At 40.4% G+C, this 18,456-nt stretch overlaps 1 protein-coding gene across 5 annotated transcripts; it reads right to left on the bottom strand.

Moving 5' to 3' along the window:
• Positions 1–1,418: 1,418 nt before the first annotated feature.
• On the bottom strand, positions 1,419–18,425 carry LOC110061294 (histamine H2 receptor-like). 5 transcript variants are annotated; one of them, XM_089291324.1, is made up of 4 exons: positions 18,312–18,425; positions 7,633–7,887; positions 5,427–5,528; positions 1,419–3,549 (listed from the first exon to the last, which is right to left on the bottom strand). In XM_089291324.1, exons 2-4 carry the CDS (start codon positions 7,881–7,883, stop codon positions 2,826–2,828), a joined length of 1,077 nt encoding a protein of 358 aa, XP_089147450.1. In that variant the 5' UTR covers positions 7,884–7,887; positions 18,312–18,425; the 3' UTR covers positions 1,419–2,825. The 5 variants fall into 5 exon arrangements, with proteins under 5 accessions (XP_089147450.1, XP_089147441.1, XP_089147455.1 ...); XM_089291315.1 differs by having other exon boundaries at positions 7,633–7,930; positions 18,312–18,375; XM_089291329.1 differs by lacking the exon at positions 18,312–18,425 and adding an exon at positions 10,773–11,103.
• Between the last annotated feature and the right edge of the window lie 31 nt (positions 18,426–18,456).

The following is an 18,456-nucleotide window of genomic DNA, read 5'->3' as shown; positions in this document are numbered from 1 at the left end:
AGAAACTGCGCTACTAAATTAAGAGTAGAGCCTGGTAACAGACTGTTCAGCTCTTTTAAAATGATTCTAAAATTGCAATATTTGTCATTATGACATAAATTTTGAAGGAAATATATTATTATCATTCATAATCATCAGTGTACGAAATGCTTGAGAAATTTTACTTATTGATCATGCAGGATAACTGAATCAGCTTCTAATAAAGATTTTTTAATTGTCACTGTTTTGATTATATTAGTTCTTTTGTTAATTGTTTTGCTGAATTCACGTTGCTGGATTGCAGAGGACGGCTACGAAACATACAAAGATCTACAATGCACGTTCATAGCCATTCTCCTGCTCATTAAATAAACCGTTAGTTTGGTCACGTTCTTGTTGCCGCAGTCGTCGTGGTTTTCGTTAAGTACTCTCTGTTTCAATCGTTGTATGACCAGTCGTTTATTACCTAAGATTGCATGACTCTGCAACAGCTTTTTTAAATAGTTTGTTGTAGAGTTGACTTTTTAGTTCCCTCATTTGACACGTTTGTTTCTGCGCCTTTAGCAGTGTTAAAGATCATTGCTTTTGTATGGTTATCGCAAGTTACTAATAAGAAATATTATCCGTTTCAGGGTCCCTTTCATTTTCTTTTTGTGGTTTTCTCTCAGGTAATTAACTTTTCCTTATTCTATATAAGAAGGAAACGTAAAACTAAGTATGGCAATATTATATGTAACTATTAATCTTGTCACTAGTTTTCTGATGACTTTTGCCAAACCAAAAAGTAAAAATAAAGTCACTTAATTTCTGAGGGAACTATTCTTCTCCGTCGACGGTGAGTGACGGAAACATCAAAATAATGACTTATTTACTTACCACTGGCAAGGCAGGTTAAAACCATCACCTAGAGAATTTAGACCAATGACGTAAAACCACTGAACCGTTCTGGGAGACCCCCTTTAAGCCGAGGAGCTTTTTAGTTTGAATTTCGTACCTTAATCCGCCGACCTAACATCTGCAAGATTTTGAGTTGGTTAAAACAAACTGTAAGTTTTTCAAAAAAAAAAAAAAAAAAAAAAAAAAAAGGTTCAATATGGAAATACAGAGGGATCGATACGAAGGCTCAAATTCTCCGATTGGGACTCACTACGAATTATAAAACTCAGCAAGTAGCAGTATAGATTGGTTTCTACTTAGAGATGAAAGCTATCTTGATGTTACTCCATCAGCGTCCCCTCTTCCCAGTTGTTCACAGTCACTTGTTTGCTCATCCTCTCATAGGGTCGATTACCAGTCGCTGCTCGGGAAAGGAGTCCACACTGCTTCTTCTTCCTTTTCGGGGAGGGAGATGGATCAGACTCGAGAGAGCGGCGGAAATCGAGCCTAATGCTCTGACGGATCCTACAATAAGAGGAGATAATCTGTGGAAAAACTACCCCTTTCCTGTTTTTGATTTTCTCTTACCATTGTTTAATTTGTACATATGCCAAGCAGGGAGAAATTAAAAGATGAACAGCTATGTTACTTACATTATAAAATGTACCCAGGGTTTGAGTCTTAAGACTGAATGAAGTCTCTTGGAGACCATATTCTACTGCAACGCTCAGACTGGCCCAGAGCCGTCTCTCTTGCGTCAATATCTTAAATCTATCTTACAATTTCTGCTTGTTGTCGGACAAAAGACCTGAATACTCGAACGTTTCCCAAAGGTTGCGAATTCTTTTCGTTCATCAGAAAACAGAGACAACATCAAAACGTCGCTATTTCGATCGAAGGAATAGATGCTGTCCTCGGCAAATCTTCGTCAAAGCCTCCGATCGAAGATTGTCTGATTCTTACTATCCACTGAATCAAAACCAAGTCCAAGCACTATATGCAGAAAACAGTCACGCCAACGTGACGAAATGATGTTGCTTAGCAACTTCGAGGATAAAGATAAGGAGCTTCAGGGATGTCGCAATCAATTGTATTCACAGTTCTCTTAAATTTACTCAGGCCCCATCCACACTACGCATGAGTAATTTGAGCTTTCACCCTGAAAATGCATCAAACGTTTTGCGTCCGCACTACGGGAATTTAAAAACGCAACAATCACCGGTTATTTTGGATTGTGTTCCAGGAAAACTCGGGCTGGGAAATCAAATGATTATCGTAACTGCATCGTTTTGGAAAAGCTCTTTTTTCAAAATGTTTTTCGTCCATACGAAAACGAAGAGCCGGCGTTTTCAAATTCTTCCGGTTTGAACAGCGTTTTCGAAAGCTCCGTTTTCGTGACGGATTAGTGTGGGCGGTACGCCAAACCGAAGAAATAAAACGGCGTTTTCAAATTTCTCCGGTGTAGTGTGGACGCTGTCTTAGTATACGTGGCCTGGAAACGACAAACCCGAGCGAAATGAAATGGTTTTGTTACTTGTGCGCTAAATGCGAATGCGTATTATAGAAGTGGGCTTTTCAGTATGGTCAAATTAGTCGGTGAACGAGACTACAAAATCTTGTAAAGAATTACAAATTTTCCGCAGGTTTTTTACCTTATCTTGTCCATGCAAATCTAGCTTTGAAACTAACAGTAAAACAAAAATACTTTACTCGTTGAATTAAAAGGCATCTAAGGTCTTCACTGTTTTGTCTTAAGGAGGCTTACTGCAGTGCAGCGAGCAAGCATCACGTAAGTAGAACTCCAATCAGACTGTGCATTTTCATGTCATTGGATTGGAAGGTCATATTCTTTATGTCGTCTGGTTTTTCTTTTTCTTTTCTTGAGTATAATATATGAGTCTACTTCTTGAAGGACGGAGACACGGAAGGACAAAGCAAGGGATTTTTGTCGGGTATTTGCCACTACTTTCTTACTGTTTTGACGCAGACAAATTGTCAAAGCCCAGTGGTATCGTTTGAACTTTGGAAGGCGCCGATGGAGGTCGACGGTTCGAATTGTAAATCGAAACGTCTTCGGTATATGTCGGATACCGCGATCGAGTCTCGCCAAAATCCGCATCTAACGGACCTCCGAGCTGACAGCAACCACATTGCGTTGAACGCTTCACTTGGGGATTAAACACATACTTGCCATTTCTGTATTTACAGCGGAAGACCAACCGGTGAAACGTGAAACGAAACTCACGATTCCGTATGGTGTATATGACAGGGTTAATGCAGGCGCTTGCGTATTGGAGCCACTTAATCACCTTCACGGCTACTTCAAAGTTGCAGCTTGTCCTGCAGTAATACGTCACGATGTTAAGGATGAAAAACGGCCCCCAGCAGAGAATGAACGCACCAATCACGATCGAGAGAGTTCGCGCCAGTTTGATCTCCATTAATACTGACCCAGTCCATTTTGCGCGGTAGCTGACCACGCGGTAAATGCTCCCATAAGATACAAGAATTATCAACAGGGGTATAAAGAAACTGAGAGTTACAACAAACATGGCATAGTTGAAGTTTTGAACTTCAAGTCGGAGCACGGCCACGAACGTTGCGAAAACCCACACACACAAGATTGTCCATCCAGCGACCTGTGTGCTCTTCATGCGATGTTTATAAACTGTAGGGTAAACCACTGCTGCAAACCTGCAGATAAACACAGGAATAGAACTTTAAGAAAATTCACGCTTTATTATATGCTTGAGAACATAGATCGTTTTCACGTAACGTGATCGCGTTCTAAAATCCAAAACTTTTCAGCTCAACAGCGTCCTTTGTGTGGAAACCAGCGTATTTTGCGGTGCCTGGCAGAAAGTTACGATCGCGTTTGTCATAAAAATAGATATTTATCAGGTGATTTTTAGCCATTTGGGAAGTTTAAGTAGTGGGTAAAGCGGTTACGTAAAAGTTTGTTTGTCCAGTAGAGATGATTAGTTGGTTAGAAAACCAAAGTTGGTTACACTGTTTACTGGTCGCCATATTGGTTTTCCAGAAAGGCACACGAACATCGCGGCTCCATATTGGACTCTGTAAATTTGTGAAAACATTTTGAAAAATATCTGATGTTTTGGAAAACGCACAGAACTAAAACTTAGAGAAGTGATTTCTTTTTTTATCACCTATAACGTCAAATTTTCCTGTCTTCCTCCACTGAATGGTTTTCGATTTATTTTTTTTGCGTGCAGAGGAAACGAAATATTACTTGGTAAAAACTTAAAACGAACTCTGGCTGAAACGATTAAAAAACTACAAGCTTTGGAGTGGCTGAATTACAGTCTTCCACGGGTAAAATGTGAATGACATTTTACCAGTCGAAGACTGTAGTTCAGGCAGTCGAAAACTTGTAATTTTGTAATCGTTCAGCCAGAGATCGTTTTAAATTTTTAACATGCTTTATTCTGGCTGTGGCCCTTCAATATTTTTAAGAAATATTACTTCATTGTGACTGGTTTAGAACAGGCCAATTTATCGTTAAAATTTGCACTGAAGTCCAAATTAATGCCGGCATGCTCGTCATTTGCTACGTCATGTAATAAATGAACAATCATATGAAAGCTAGAGCACATAAGGATTTACACTTCTTGTGATATTTAAAAATTCTTTCGCCTAATTCGCCTAAGGGCACGTGCAATTTGAAGTCATTTTCAAATATGACTCGCAATATAAATCCTTAGTCGCACTAACATGAGGAATTACCTACACAAATCAAGAACACGCACTGCACAGCTAGTATCTAATAAGTAACAAATAGATTATGAGCTCGAGATTTCTATGAGGTGATATAGTTGATGAAACCGAAGGCAGAATCAACTATCACCTCACAGATATCGAGAGCGAATAATCTGATTGTCTTAGTAGACTTCCAATCATTTCTCAACGTCGTAATGATCAGACTTGATGCTTAAGTAAAATTGCATTGTTACTTGTGCATTTGAACACGCGCGCTCATCGGTACATTGAAAAAGTTTGAGGTTTTAAGGTCGCATAACAGTCAGTTTCCTGTCTTTACGGTTCGTAAGAATTCATATTTCTAGCAATATTTCTAAATCTTCCTTGAAACACTATATAAGCTAAAAAACGTTGCCATTATATGGACGAGCTCTGGCCACCGCATTTTAATTAACAATTAGATTATGAGCTAGAGATTTCTATCGCGCGGCAGTTGACTCGGGCTGCTATCACACATAGAAATCGAGAGCGAATAATCTAATAGTTTTAGCATAAATCTACTGGTCGTTCAAAACTTTATCTAAATCCTCCTCACAGACACTTCGAAAACGCAAAGAAACGGTCGCCATTTTGTTAACAAGCGCTTACTGCTGCGCTACTCACTATCTACAACAGAGTAGTTAGTGAGTAGCGTAGCCAATCAGAGAACGCCATTCGTGACAGAACGATAGTAGATTTATACTAATGGCTGATAGTTTATGAGTAGCTCAGCCAATCAGATTGCAGCATTTGTATTAGTTTACTAGTAGAATTCTACTAACAACAGGAAGATCCTCAACTACTGCTTGTCTAACCTGTCGATGCTGATGGCAGTCATATTCCAAATGGAAGCTGTACCACACAAGACATCGAAGATAACGTAAGATTCGTACAGATCCGTGGAATAATAACACCAGCTGAAAGACAAAAGACAACAATGGCAATCATTTTGTAGACGATAACCGGCGCTTGTAAGGGTTCGCACCTGCAAAGTTAGCTTAAGTTCCCTGGCTATTTCACCTTGCTCTTGTAGCGAGGAGCCTGAGCACTACTTTGATCAGTGACGTCAAAGAAAAACTTTCGTCAGCACTCGCCTCAGGCCCCACGCTTTTCCATCTGAGACTGCGGTCGTCTTATGGAGTTGCATTTCAAATATTGTGAGGATTTGTTGCAGAAATCTGCCAAGCTACTAGGTCTCTATATGAGTCCGGTTAGTTCATTGCTTGTTACTATACTTGACACAGGCGAAAAAGCAAAACCTCTTTGACCTTGAAAACGCATTACGTAAGCAGAACGTTTATTTCGAGAAACCGTGTAGGCGGCCACTGTAGGCACTAAAACTGAGAAGATAACGAACAGCTTGAAAATAATCGTTGAGATGTGTGCTCTTTTCACGGTTTTGTAGCCAAAAATGTTAACCGTTTCACGGATTAGTGACAGAGGGGAACGTCAAAGAATGCACCAGAAACTGACTTCTCAACCACAAGTTCACGAAAATCAGTAGACATTTTACCGGCTTCCGGCTCTCTGTTTATGTCAGCTGGGTCCATTCGGAAATCTAAGAGGGTTTATATTGGGTCAGGAGTCCTGTTCTCAAACCTCAGGCAAACGACAAATTCATGACGTAAGAATTGCTTCTCTCCCCGGATCGTGGGATGCTTAGACGTCGCAGGTTATGCGCCTTTCCCAAGCCCCAGCATTGTCATGCTCTAGATAGCAAGAACATTAAAGAGCGACAGCGCTTGAGCAGGGGCTCACCCGATAACAAGTCCAAATCTAATCATTAGGCCCCCTGCGCCTCCCACGCCATTGAAAATATAGTTGTCTCTCTAATTAATCAGAGATAAAGTTTTCGCTATCACCTTTTAGGTCACCCTTTCTTTAAATAGCCACCCCCATCCGGCATATGCTTCTTTTTTTTTTTTTTTCGGGAAAACCTGCTGTGAGCTCAAAATAGGTCCCGCTGTCGATGGGGCAAAAACCTCACGTTTTAAGTCGACGATCGTTTCCAAAGTCATGCCCAAAAATATCCCTTTCACAGTTAAACATCAAACAGATTGTTCATACCAGTCGTGGGAGACTGTACAAATTATGTTTACACAGGTCAAAATCAACCGCCATCTCTGCATGTTATAGACACTTTTCGGTAACTCAACGGCTTGGTAACTCAACCTATTTTGATATGACTTATTAATCTCAGCTGTTTCGATCCATTTCTATCTGGACTAAGGTAAATTTAACAGAAGGTGAAAAACGGGCATAAAATGTGCATGGGTCAATTGAACAGAGGGCTTCCTTGGAAATGGAGTCATGTAAACAAATATCACTGTACTCTGCATGCCGCAGATGGCGCTGAAAAGATTGTCTCCAAGTCTTCCGTCTTATGGATTTGTTTAGACGTGGAAATTGCTCTTTTTGGACCACGTGATTTATGCTTCGTCCATATCATGTACTGCTGTTCTAGGATAATAGGCCGATAATTGATTCTCTCTCTCTTTAGCGGGATTTTTTTTATGTACATACGTATAATTTATTCGCGCTCGTTTGAATATAATTAAGTGCTGTAGGTGTGAAATATCTGTCGGTCGCTTTCCTTCAGTTTCCTGCTACAACAACGTATAATATCAGTACCCACGGAAAAGATCCTGTCTGTAAAAACTACGCTGATGTGAAACTTATAGATTAGAACCCTCTTAAATAACGTGACAAGATATTAATACAGTCCCCTATCCAATATTCGGGGGCTCTAATCGTCAGGGTAGTTCCAATTGTCGATCGTGTACACACTCCTCTTTTATTACTTAATTCGCTTGATAGCATTTGCGGCAACGACAAGGAGCTTAATAAAAAATGTCCCTTTTCTAAAAAAAATAAATCCAATAAAAGCAGTCCCCATTTCCTGCGTAAGTCCCTAAAGGACATCAAATCGATCGATGAAGGAAGCAAGGACATACTTAATTTTCACTCAAGATAATTGTCTGTAGCGCTCCGGGCGCTTAGAGATAAACAGTTTTCACTTACTCTTTATTGATGTACATCCAGAGTGGAATATTGATGCTCCCGACCAGAATGTCAGACACTGCCAAAGAGACGACGTAGTAATTGGTCAGAATCCTGAGGCGTTTGTTGGTGGCGAATGCTGCACACACAAGCCCGTTCCCGAAAATGGCGAAGACTGCGATGATAAAATAAAATACCAGCGATGTATAAAGCGAAGCATCTTTTGCTGGATCGACGCAGTTGGTGCTGTTCGTTGAATTCGTCAAATCCATGGACCTCGATTTGAGAATAACAGGAATTATTTCTCCATGCAAAAGCTCTGTGGAGCGTAAATAACAGGCAAAGGTAATGATGCGAAAACCTTAATCCCAGTATAGTATTAACGCAATGAATCCAAACCGGGATCCAACTAAGGTCGAGCGTAATGATCATTTCTCGGAACTCACTTTGGGCGGTCGTGACGAGTCCTAAAGACACTGCCGGAGAACTAAGGTACACGATTCTCTATTGTGAACGCGCGTTAGCGAGGCTAATTGTCTCGCAAGGCAACTTTGACATCGGCTTATCCATATAAAGATCACTCAACGGACTGTCAAGTTTTGATGACTCTAAGATTACGTTCAAGTCACATTTTAGCGAAATTGTTTACCTCTGCAGAACGATCAACAGAATTATAATCAAACGTTTTACGGAGGCGGAGAAGAACAAACCTCGAGAAATTGTCACAAGGAGCTAAAATTGCGACCTCTTCTGATTTCTAATTCAACTGGACCGAAATTATTAAGACCAACTTGGAATGAGTAACAACCTGCTCTAGCAACACCTGTGTTGCGACCATGCATATGAGTTCGCTCGTAAAATATAATGAGTGCTTTTATTAATTTCGGCCCGCGCTCTCTTTGTTTGACTTTTCAAGACTTGTTAATTTTCGAGCAATTCAAACAGGAAGTTGCACGGAGCCGTGGCATGAAATCGCGCTGTCGAAGAGTCAATCAACAGGAGTATGAGGAGGGGTGGATTTGTACCGAAAATTTACTAGCCCAGATCCTAAACCTAAAGTTGATGATACTATAAGCCCCGCGCACCCGGAATCATAAGCGAGATGTCAAATTCAATAGTCCAACTTGGCGGCAATTTAGAAGATTAAAACTGCAAACATAAAATTTTAAATATGAGGTTATTTTAAAATTAAAACAATGAGTCATTTTGACATTGGCCGCGTCGGCCTTGAAAAGTGACGAAATTGAAACCATTTCACTTTCTTCTATCTCCAATGCGAAACTTATGCGAAGTTCCACAGTATTTAGACTACTAAAGAAAATTCTTGACGCGGTTATCCTTTTAAACCTTTGCTAAATTCCTGACGTGTACCACGTCAGGCGAAATCTATAGCGCAAGATTACTTAATTAACTTTGAGCGATACCAACCGAGCGACTTGGGCATTTTCTTAGCAGTTATGACGGCAAAAACGGACAAACTATGATTAATTTTCGTCGTTGTTGTTAGATCAACGTCGCAATCATTACCTTTTTGCCTAACATCCCGACAATTAATTATGCCTCCTTAATATAGATCACCCCCCCGTCGATAGGCTAACATCAAAAGCGATGGATTACCGCGAAAGTTAAAACAAGTCTCAAGAGCATAACAAAGAGATTTTAGTCTAAAGTTTTCTTAACAAATCTTTCGTTTGTGTACAAATTATCGTTTCATTAAATTTTGTGTGATTTTGACAGCTGCCCGGATTGATAGATTTGAATTTTGTACGTGCTCTAAAACAATTGCGGGCTGAAGTTTTGAAGTTTGCCAATTAATATTTATTAAACGCAAACGTTGAATAAAAACAGCCAACACAATGCTGACAGCTAGACGCAATATAAATGGAACGAACAAGGAAAATAGAAAACATTGAATAATATAATCTCACTCCGTTCACGTGTTGGTTGCCAGGCTCCGGGAAAAAAAAAAATTTCTTCTTTAACACCCTTCTAGCGAGTAAAGCAAAGTGTAAAACCTTAACTTTTAACACCCTTTTGCACGAAGGCAGGATTTGCTGTCCAGTTTGACTACTTAATAGCTAGGCCGGCACAAAACTGAATACGATGTACTGCTTTCACTCTTCTTCGATAACAGGTCCTTTGAGTTAGAAGTACTAGGTCTATTTAAATTTATATCCATTGAATTGAGACTGATTTCTAGACAAATCGCATCAAAATTGAAGCAAGTTCGGAAAAGAGGAGCCTGCACTTCAATCGCAAGTAGTGAGCGATGGAGTCGCAAGGAATCTGGGGCAAGCGTTTTGACAGTTTCCTGCTTCAACTCTCGTCCCCAGAGCCCTCCTGTCTCTTTTAGCCGAAGGGGCCTTTGCACGAGGAAATGGTGGCTGACGACACAACACTTAATCGGCTAAATTTGAGGACTACATTCTTTACATTTGAAATATTGTTAAATCTAAGATAATCCTCGCTAGTTCGATTCGAAGCTGGTTTTATTCTAAAAAATATCCACTGGTCGATCTCTAAGCTGCATTCTGATATATATGATTCGTTATGTACGACTTGACTGAAAATTCTTCTTGTTTGCCAGTTTTGAATTTCCTGAAGGTCCTTGTTCAACAAATACTTAATTCTGGGAAGGAAACCTGTATTGGATTAGGAAAATCTTAGCCCAAGAACCTAGCCAACCACCTCAGTTTTTCTTGTACCAAGGCCCCCCCCCCTGCTAAGAGAGACAGGCGACACTGGGAACGAGAATGTAAAAGTTTCCTTGCTCCCAGTTTCCTAACTCGTTCTAGCGGTCTCGCCGCCCCTGCGTGAGCCCCCAAACTTGGCTTCTTGCAGGTTATTGACGCCTGAACTGCAAACATTAGAAGCAGGTGCCAGCCTCGTCAATATCGAAGAATTGATCGCGAACGTGCTCGGGATAATCATCTGTTTCTGTGTCGATAAATAAGTCAGAAAACGCGCCAGATCTAATGTTCCGTGCATGAATTGTCGCGTCTCATTATTGATTTGTTTTTGCATCACCTAGGCACACAGTGTCGTCAAACCTGAAGTGACTCGTGAACTGGAACTAGGCCAACACATGTATGTAGTAAACATATTCGAGAAAAACAACTTACCGAACAATTAACATGTACGTAAACTGAACGGAAAATTACCTTGTCTTTACAGTTTAGCCGCCTCACGCTACATCTATAGGAAAGACCAAAAGCTGATAAACTTACTACAAATGAAAATCTTCCCGTTTCGACTTCAACAACGTTTTTAAAAGCGCCGGCAATCATTTGCACGATCTAAATGCTGTCCGTGTTTGCGTGCAAATATGTTATTTGATGTCCTTCTGTTCTGTGTTTCCTGATCAGATTAATTGTTTGTCGACATGCCGTAACCGCATAAAATTTGATTGGCTCTTTAACATTTTAAGGAAAGTAAACGAGACATGATTCTAAAAGCATACGACATAGTTGCCGAGAGTACTTAAAGATATGTTTAGGGCTTAATTGCACGCGGGACGGAAAAATTCGACACTAAATTAAAAGTACAAAAGAAAAAAGTCTCGAAAGGAAAGGAAATTTAAATATATTTTTCTTCCTTAGTAATTAAAATGTTCTCCAAACATTTGGCTGCTATTATTGATCTTCATGAAATACTGCCACTTTATTCGGATCAAATGAAGCCGACTTCGAACCTGTTTTGTCTAGTTACTGATTCTGTTTTTAAGCCAGGGATAAGCCGTTCCTGAAAGGGAACAGGGTGAGTAACTAAATAATAACAGATTTACGCTGCGCTGTGGATAACTGTCTTCCCATTCTACCCATGCAAGCTAAACTTGACGTAGTAGGTTAGGTCAGTCGCACTCAGGCCCCGTTTACACTGGTACTACGCCGGAGGAATTCAACGGACACACAAGTAGTCGCAAAAAGGAAAAAAAACATTTCAAGGCTTTCAAGACTGTATTTCATTGGCTTATAGATTGCTATAAAAACGTATGGACGTCACTCAACTTCCGTTGACTTAGGCTGGGTGGCCAGACCGCGAAAAACCTGCGTCGACTTGCTTGCAAATTTGCAAGATCTCGACCAAAGTGAGCCCAAGGCATCGCAAGTCAACGCAAGTGTACGCCAGCCCTGGCCAAACGGAGTCGCAAGCAGACCCAAGTTTTCAACTTGCGTCTACTTGTGAGTCCAATTGGCCAGGGCTTTAAAACGGATCGGCTTCACTCGGAAAATGCATGAAATGTTTTCAGTTCACACTACGCAAAAAACACTGGCCATTTTGGATTTGTGTTTGAAGAAAACTCGAGCTCAGTCACTCAGGGAAGTTACATTTTATCGTGACGCCATTTTCAAAATGTTTTCCGTCCACACGAAAACGAAAAGCCCGGCGGAGTTTTTATATTTCTCCGGTTTGAAGAGCGTTTTTAAAAAGCCTGTTTTCGAGACGAATTAGTGTGGACGGTAGGCCAAGCCGTAGAAATGAAGCTGCATTTTAAAATTAATTTCTCCGATGTAGTTTGGAAGCTGCCTCAGAGAACGTAGTCATTGGTTTAAACTTAGTATACGCGACAGTCGCATACGCTGCCCTAAGCTTAGTTTGAATCATCCGCCGCCGAACACTTTTGTAACTGATACAAGCGTCTATCACGCTCAAAACACACGTAATCCAACCCAGGTTTAGTGTCAATTTTGCTGGCTCTAGTATTAATTGTAATTTTCCATTGAAAAAATGAAAAAAGTCTTTCCTTGGCAAGAGAAATTACAAACTTGATGAACTTTCAATTTCAAATCAGGTTGTTCATTCGAAGGCGATTAACATTAAGTTTTAATTTCCCTGGTACAAAAATGTTCTTCAGTCACTAATTTTCTGTGGAGTATGAAATTTGTCGACGTCAAAAGTGGAGAACAGAAAATATAAGCAGAAACTCTCATTGAAACTTGAGTAGAACTGAGCTCAAACTTCTCACTTAGTCCGGTTAGTTCAATGTAAACTCAGGTCGTCTTCCACGAGAAATGAAAATGGGAGATGGCATTGACTACCCGGAGCTCTTTGGCAAAAACGCATTTTTTGGACATTTTCAGCATGGCCGGATATTAGCTAAATTAGCTCCAATCTACTCAAAACGGCATTTACAACATGACAGCATGTCTTTCATTCCTCTAGCATCGCGTTCTTTTTTTGTATCTTTCCTTTTTCTCCTTTTCTTATCTTTTTGCTGCAGCTGTTGACCTTCTACTGGGCATTCCTCCAGTTCAGGAATTCCCGTCAACGGATCACTGATCGGGACGGGAAATTCTCATCACGGAGTAGCCAAGTAGTTGAGGAAAATTTTCCTCCGAGTTTTTCTCTCAAATTCGTAAGCATCTTCGTGCATATTTCAAGTTTAATTGACCCAATCACTCTGATCTGGGATGGGTATCATTGAAAGATATTTTCGTGCAGAACTCGATTATAAGCGATGCAAATTTTGGTCAAACGGTGATCACATCAGAAGTGTTTTTCTGCCGAACCATCATTTGCGCGTGCGCTTGTTGTGTCTACGTTTTCGGGAGTCTCTGTTTTCGTTGTCTCCAATAATACGGATAGGGCTCCGTTTTCCAGTGTCTCTACTCTGGACAACGTTTTCGATGATGGGGTTTCGATTGGCTAGTGTGGACCGAGAGCGAAACATAAAAACTATGCGCTTTTTCAAAAGTTGACGCATTGGTGTGGCCGGACTAATGGAAGTGGACACTCTTGTTGCTGTCTTATGTATTCATAATACAAAGGCCGGTTTATAACTTCATTGTCTCTTGTTTTACTCAGGCTGCCCTGTTATCTCTCTCCCGTAACTTCAATCAATCAATCAATCAATCAGTCAGTCAGTCAGTCAGTCAATCAATCAATCAATCATTTATTTTACCACGTTCCGTCGAAGAGCTAACAACTCGTTCAATATACGAATGTGTGACTTAGCTTGGGAGAGTGAGTCTTATAATTCTTAATTTAATTTGCTTATCAGTCTGTGAAAGACCCAGCACTTGTCATGATTACTGTGTGGTTTAGCTATCACGGTTGTATTTTGATATTTCAGCGCAGTTCAGTTTAAACACGAACCATTCGTCCACCCCGTACGTAAAGCGAATCTCTTGCTACCCCGCCAACGCAAGCCGTTTTAGTGTCTTCATCTCTCGAAGTGTTTGACTATAACAGATGACTTCTTTCCATAACAGATGTTTGCTGCGCAGCACACAGAGACAGTGATAGAAAAAGATGAGAAATATGCCAGAGTGGTTAATTAAATATTGCTGGCAAAGACAGTCAGACCTTACAGGGATAACCCCTTCGTCAGCTTCTGTTACTCAAACGCTTGAGCTCGAGACAGCAACTGTTAGTTGAATTAAGAGTGACTGCTTCAGTCATGTTTATTTAGCTATTCATCCCGCTTACACTGCAACCACTTCCTGAAGGTGACCAAAATCGCCCTCTGGCGGCTTTACTTTACTCAAGTGTGTGAATATTTTGAATCGATCCGACGTATATTAAAAGCAAGTTTCCAGCACGCTCTGTCCTTGATAAGAGGTTTAAACATCCAGGCTAGATTATCTAAGCTTATCCAAAAAAAGCTCGATCAAACACTGAAAATGTTCGATTTATTGGCTTCTAGTTCGTCATCTAACCTTAATTGAAGTCGTCTTTGAATACCTTTAAACATATTTTATGCTTGTTAAATTCTGTCCTTTATAGAAACTGCTTACCTTCATTTCGGGCATCAGAAACACATCTTAATCTTTATACGAAGAATGGTCGATGTCTTAAAGTGATAGTAGCTAACAATTTTGAAACGTTGTTTATGTCGAAAACACAATTACCGCCGACTCCCTTCCGGAGAACGCAAGAAAAATGCGAATAAATGTTTTCCTTTTCGATCTGTTCAGTTAAAACCTCTCACCTTGTGATTTTAGTTTATCGCTTGTTGAAGCTCACTGCAGTTTACATTAAGCATCGCCCCGCGTCAAATCGTTGCAGACACGAAATCTGCATAACATCGACACGATCGTACAGATCTCGTGAGCGAAAATGTGTTGTATAATTCAGTGTTTACTATAAGTCAAGCTAATTTATTTGATCAACAAAGAAGACGTTTTCCGTTTGTCAGATTAAGAGGTATAAGGGCTTTTAGCACAAATAAGGAAATAATTTTTGGGATCTTCATTTGAAAACAAAAAACCCAAAGACTTTACTTAAGTAGTAGACGATGCTGCATCGACCACGCTCGTTGTTTTCGTTAGAAATAGTAATAATATTTCGCAATATACTCAATATACTTAAGTCGGGAGATCGAATTACCGGTTTTAAGTTCGACGACCAATTTACTCTTGAAAGAGGATTAAATTTAACTTAATTCGGCTTAGTCAGCTTTATCTGTTATATGTAACCAGCGTATCTTATAAAAAGAATCTGATTACAAGCAGTGTGAAAAAAAATATTTTCAGAAAACAGTCAGCCAAAATGAAAGAATCAGTTATGGCTACCTTGGATCACAGAGAGCTAAAATTTGTAAGACGCTCTAATGTAAGCGAGCTTGCCGTTTCGCTAATACATTCATTATTGAGCGAAAAATATAAATTTTTGAACGACAAGACTTTAGGTATCTAAATTAACCATTTTATGTTTATCAGATCTTGAAAGAAAATTGAGTTGGGCGGTTTTACTGGAGCCATAACATTTTATCCAAGGCTGCTGGATTTAAAAGACGGGATTTAAAAACAAGTAAACAATGTCTACGGTAATAACTACACCATATCGTGTTTGCGTGCACAGTGTCCTCAATTAGCCCAATCTGGTTCCATTACAAGGGGCTGGGTACGAGAGGAAATAAGCCTGCGATGCTGTTTTTTAGGCCAGCGGTTACTACGGCGCATTAAAGGGGCTGGGTACTTCTTAATTAGAAATTTAGAGCAGTTGCGAAGGGATTGCTATTTTGGAGCGTTTTTGCAGTGCTAAATGGTGAATGAAGGAAAGTTTGCTTTTAATTAAATGAAGAAAAGAGGAAGAGTTTCGATTTTTGTTACGAATCAGAAATAACTTAGCCTTCGTTATAATCGTACGAATGGAATTACTGCTTACTCGTAAAAGAGGAAAGCTACTGTAGAAAGTCTACCGGTTACGGCGCCTTTCAATAACATGCAGACTCGAAAATTCAAAGCTCAACCTCAACCGAGGGAAGCAGGGATGGCGCAGTGGTGAGAGCACTCGCCTCCGATCAATGTGGCCCGGGTTCGATTCCCGGACCCGACGCCATAAGTGGGTTGACTTTGTGTTGGTTCTCTTCTCTGCTTCGAGGGTTTTTCTCTGGGTTCTCCGGTTTTCCCCTCTCAGCAAAAAACCAACATACAGCTGATATCCAGCTGGCTGTAAGCTGTGCTCCAAGGTCACACATGGACCGTATAGCGGCTGCCAGAGGCGCCAATGTATGCTTTCGGTTCGACCTTATTGAGCTGCGTCGTTGCTGTACTTTGCGACGGCGATTAGCCGCGACAATTATTATTATTATTATTATTATTATTATTATTATTAATCAAATGCTCAGCGGCTCCTCTCAGCTCTCGACTACTGCCGAGCGCGGTAATCAAATCGTTGAGCATAGTTCAGACAACGAAACAATGTTCGGCAGTATTCGGAAGTTGGGAGGAGTCGCCGAGCACTGATTTGATAGACGGTAGCGAAAACGCATTTGTCGGTTGAGCTTTGAATCTTAGAGTCCGTATGTTATTGAAAAGCGCAGTAATACGTTATGATAATGCAAGTTTCATAAAACCTACACGTAGAATTAAGCATGTAGATAGAAAATTTTGAATTATCAATTTGCGTCATATTATCGGACTCTGCTCCTTATTGCGTTACTAGTACAAAATTAACCTGTCGAGCCGTTCACGACTGACAGAAGCCAGTAACAGTGAGAGAGATTAATAGTTCGAATTAGTTTGGTGTGGATATCAGGATGTCTCAAAATTGGGTACTGTGTGGAACTCGGAGAATTATGTGCAAATTAAGATTCGAAACAACCGACAAACGCATTGAAAGAGGATATGTATAAGATTCTGACAGCTCTATGGCGTATGAAACTGAAACAGAACCCGTGACTGCTCAAATTTGGCCTTGATTTGAAACTTTTGCGGGACGCTTCAACGGAGCAAATCAGTGCAAAAAGCTTATCCTTAGGAGGTCTGGGTTTCAAAATATGACGGTTAGAAACCGTCGATTTCCTTAACAATAAATTCATGACCGATTGGTAGTTAAGAAGGACCCCCCTTAAGGTAAACTGAGAAACACGGACGACATGGCGCCGAGGCCTAGGGTACTAAAACAAAAGAATTCACACACGAATAAACAATTTTCAATTTCATACGCCTTGGCGCTATTAAAATTTTATACATATCCTCTTTCAACGCGTTAGTTCGCACATAATTCTCCGAGTTCCACACACTACTCAATTTTGAGACATCCTGATAGCCACACCAAACTTTTACCAATATGTCTCTATCACCGTCACTGGCCTCTGTCGGTTGTGAACGACTAGGCAGTTTATTTTGGTAACGCAATAAGGAGTTGAGACAGATAAGAAAACGGGAAATTAATATTTCATTTCTTTTTTTAATCTGGAAACGGGAAGTTTTAAGACATTTGGCGGCAGAACTCAGCTTTGCGTCCGGTCTGTCCTTCAGTATAAGTTCATCCGTCAAAACGTAATATGTCTTTCCGTTTGCTAGCATGGTGTTGGCTAGAAAGAGACTCTAAGTTAACTATAGCTATTTTCAATTCGGCACATGCACAAAGCCCATGGCAAAATAAACCGTGCACTTTTGGCAGCTATCAGACAAAATTCCAGTCCGCGCTGCAAGAGACTGATGATGTTCTCTCCGTTACGAGTCTGAATCTGAATATCCAGCTCGCAGGACCAGCAAACTTGGTTCCTGAAAATTTTGCCGAAGTTTACAATAATACCAGCCTTTGTACTTTACGTTACTGAATTAAGAATTTTATCTCGTCCTTATGAGCTGTCAAATCCAGTGTAGCAGATTGATCCTTTAATGCTTTTCTAGATTCAGTTAACTCCGAGTTCGAGGCAATTAAAACGCATAGTGGATTAAGCCCCAAGGTATTTTTAATAACTTATTCCGAGCCGTACCAGTAATGTCAGTAATCGTAAGACGAAGAACGTCAATTCTGCATATGCCAATGAGTTCATTACGACGGCCGGGTTTGATCGGTCATTCCCAGAGTCAACGCCGCCCTAAAATTGTCAACCTCGGCAGCATCTTTCATCGGTCTTTCCGAGTTCCGCGCACGACAGTCAAATTTCATATTCTGAAACTCAGATGCTAACCGCGTATGGATTGTATTTTCGACCACTTTGACTTATAAACTTCAGTCATGTACGGCCAGCAGTTTTGCCAAAAATTCAAAAATCGTTCATTTATTCTACAATTATGGTCTGCCGGTATTTTGATTTCCCGCCGCAAAATTTCAAGTATTCTTACATGCTGGAGTTTTCGACTGAGCGAAGATCCCCGCATTTTGGCTGGAAACTCTACTGGTCACATCAAAGAAGCATAATACACCCGGCAGAAATTTTGGTCTTCTCTTGACTATAAACATGTAAGGTGTAAAGCTTGCGTACAAACATTTCATCGCTAAAAAACAAAACATGCACTCACCTAGCTGTCCAACCCTTTGCAGCTGCTTCGGACAAATCAACTAGTTCAGCAATGCTAAATTCCACAGACGTTTTTTTATGAAAGACACTAACAGTTGAGTTGCAATCTTAAGTTTCAGTTCAGAGCGCGGTGCTCAACGAGTTGC

This window comes from Orbicella faveolata, unplaced genomic scaffold, assembly GCF_042242905.1.
Source record: "Orbicella faveolata isolate gen_17 unplaced genomic scaffold, um_ofav_v1 contig_1, whole genome shotgun sequence".
NCBI lineage: Eukaryota > Metazoa > Cnidaria > Anthozoa > Scleractinia > Merulinidae > Orbicella > Orbicella faveolata.
This window is presented reverse-complemented; position numbering and strand designations above follow the sequence as displayed.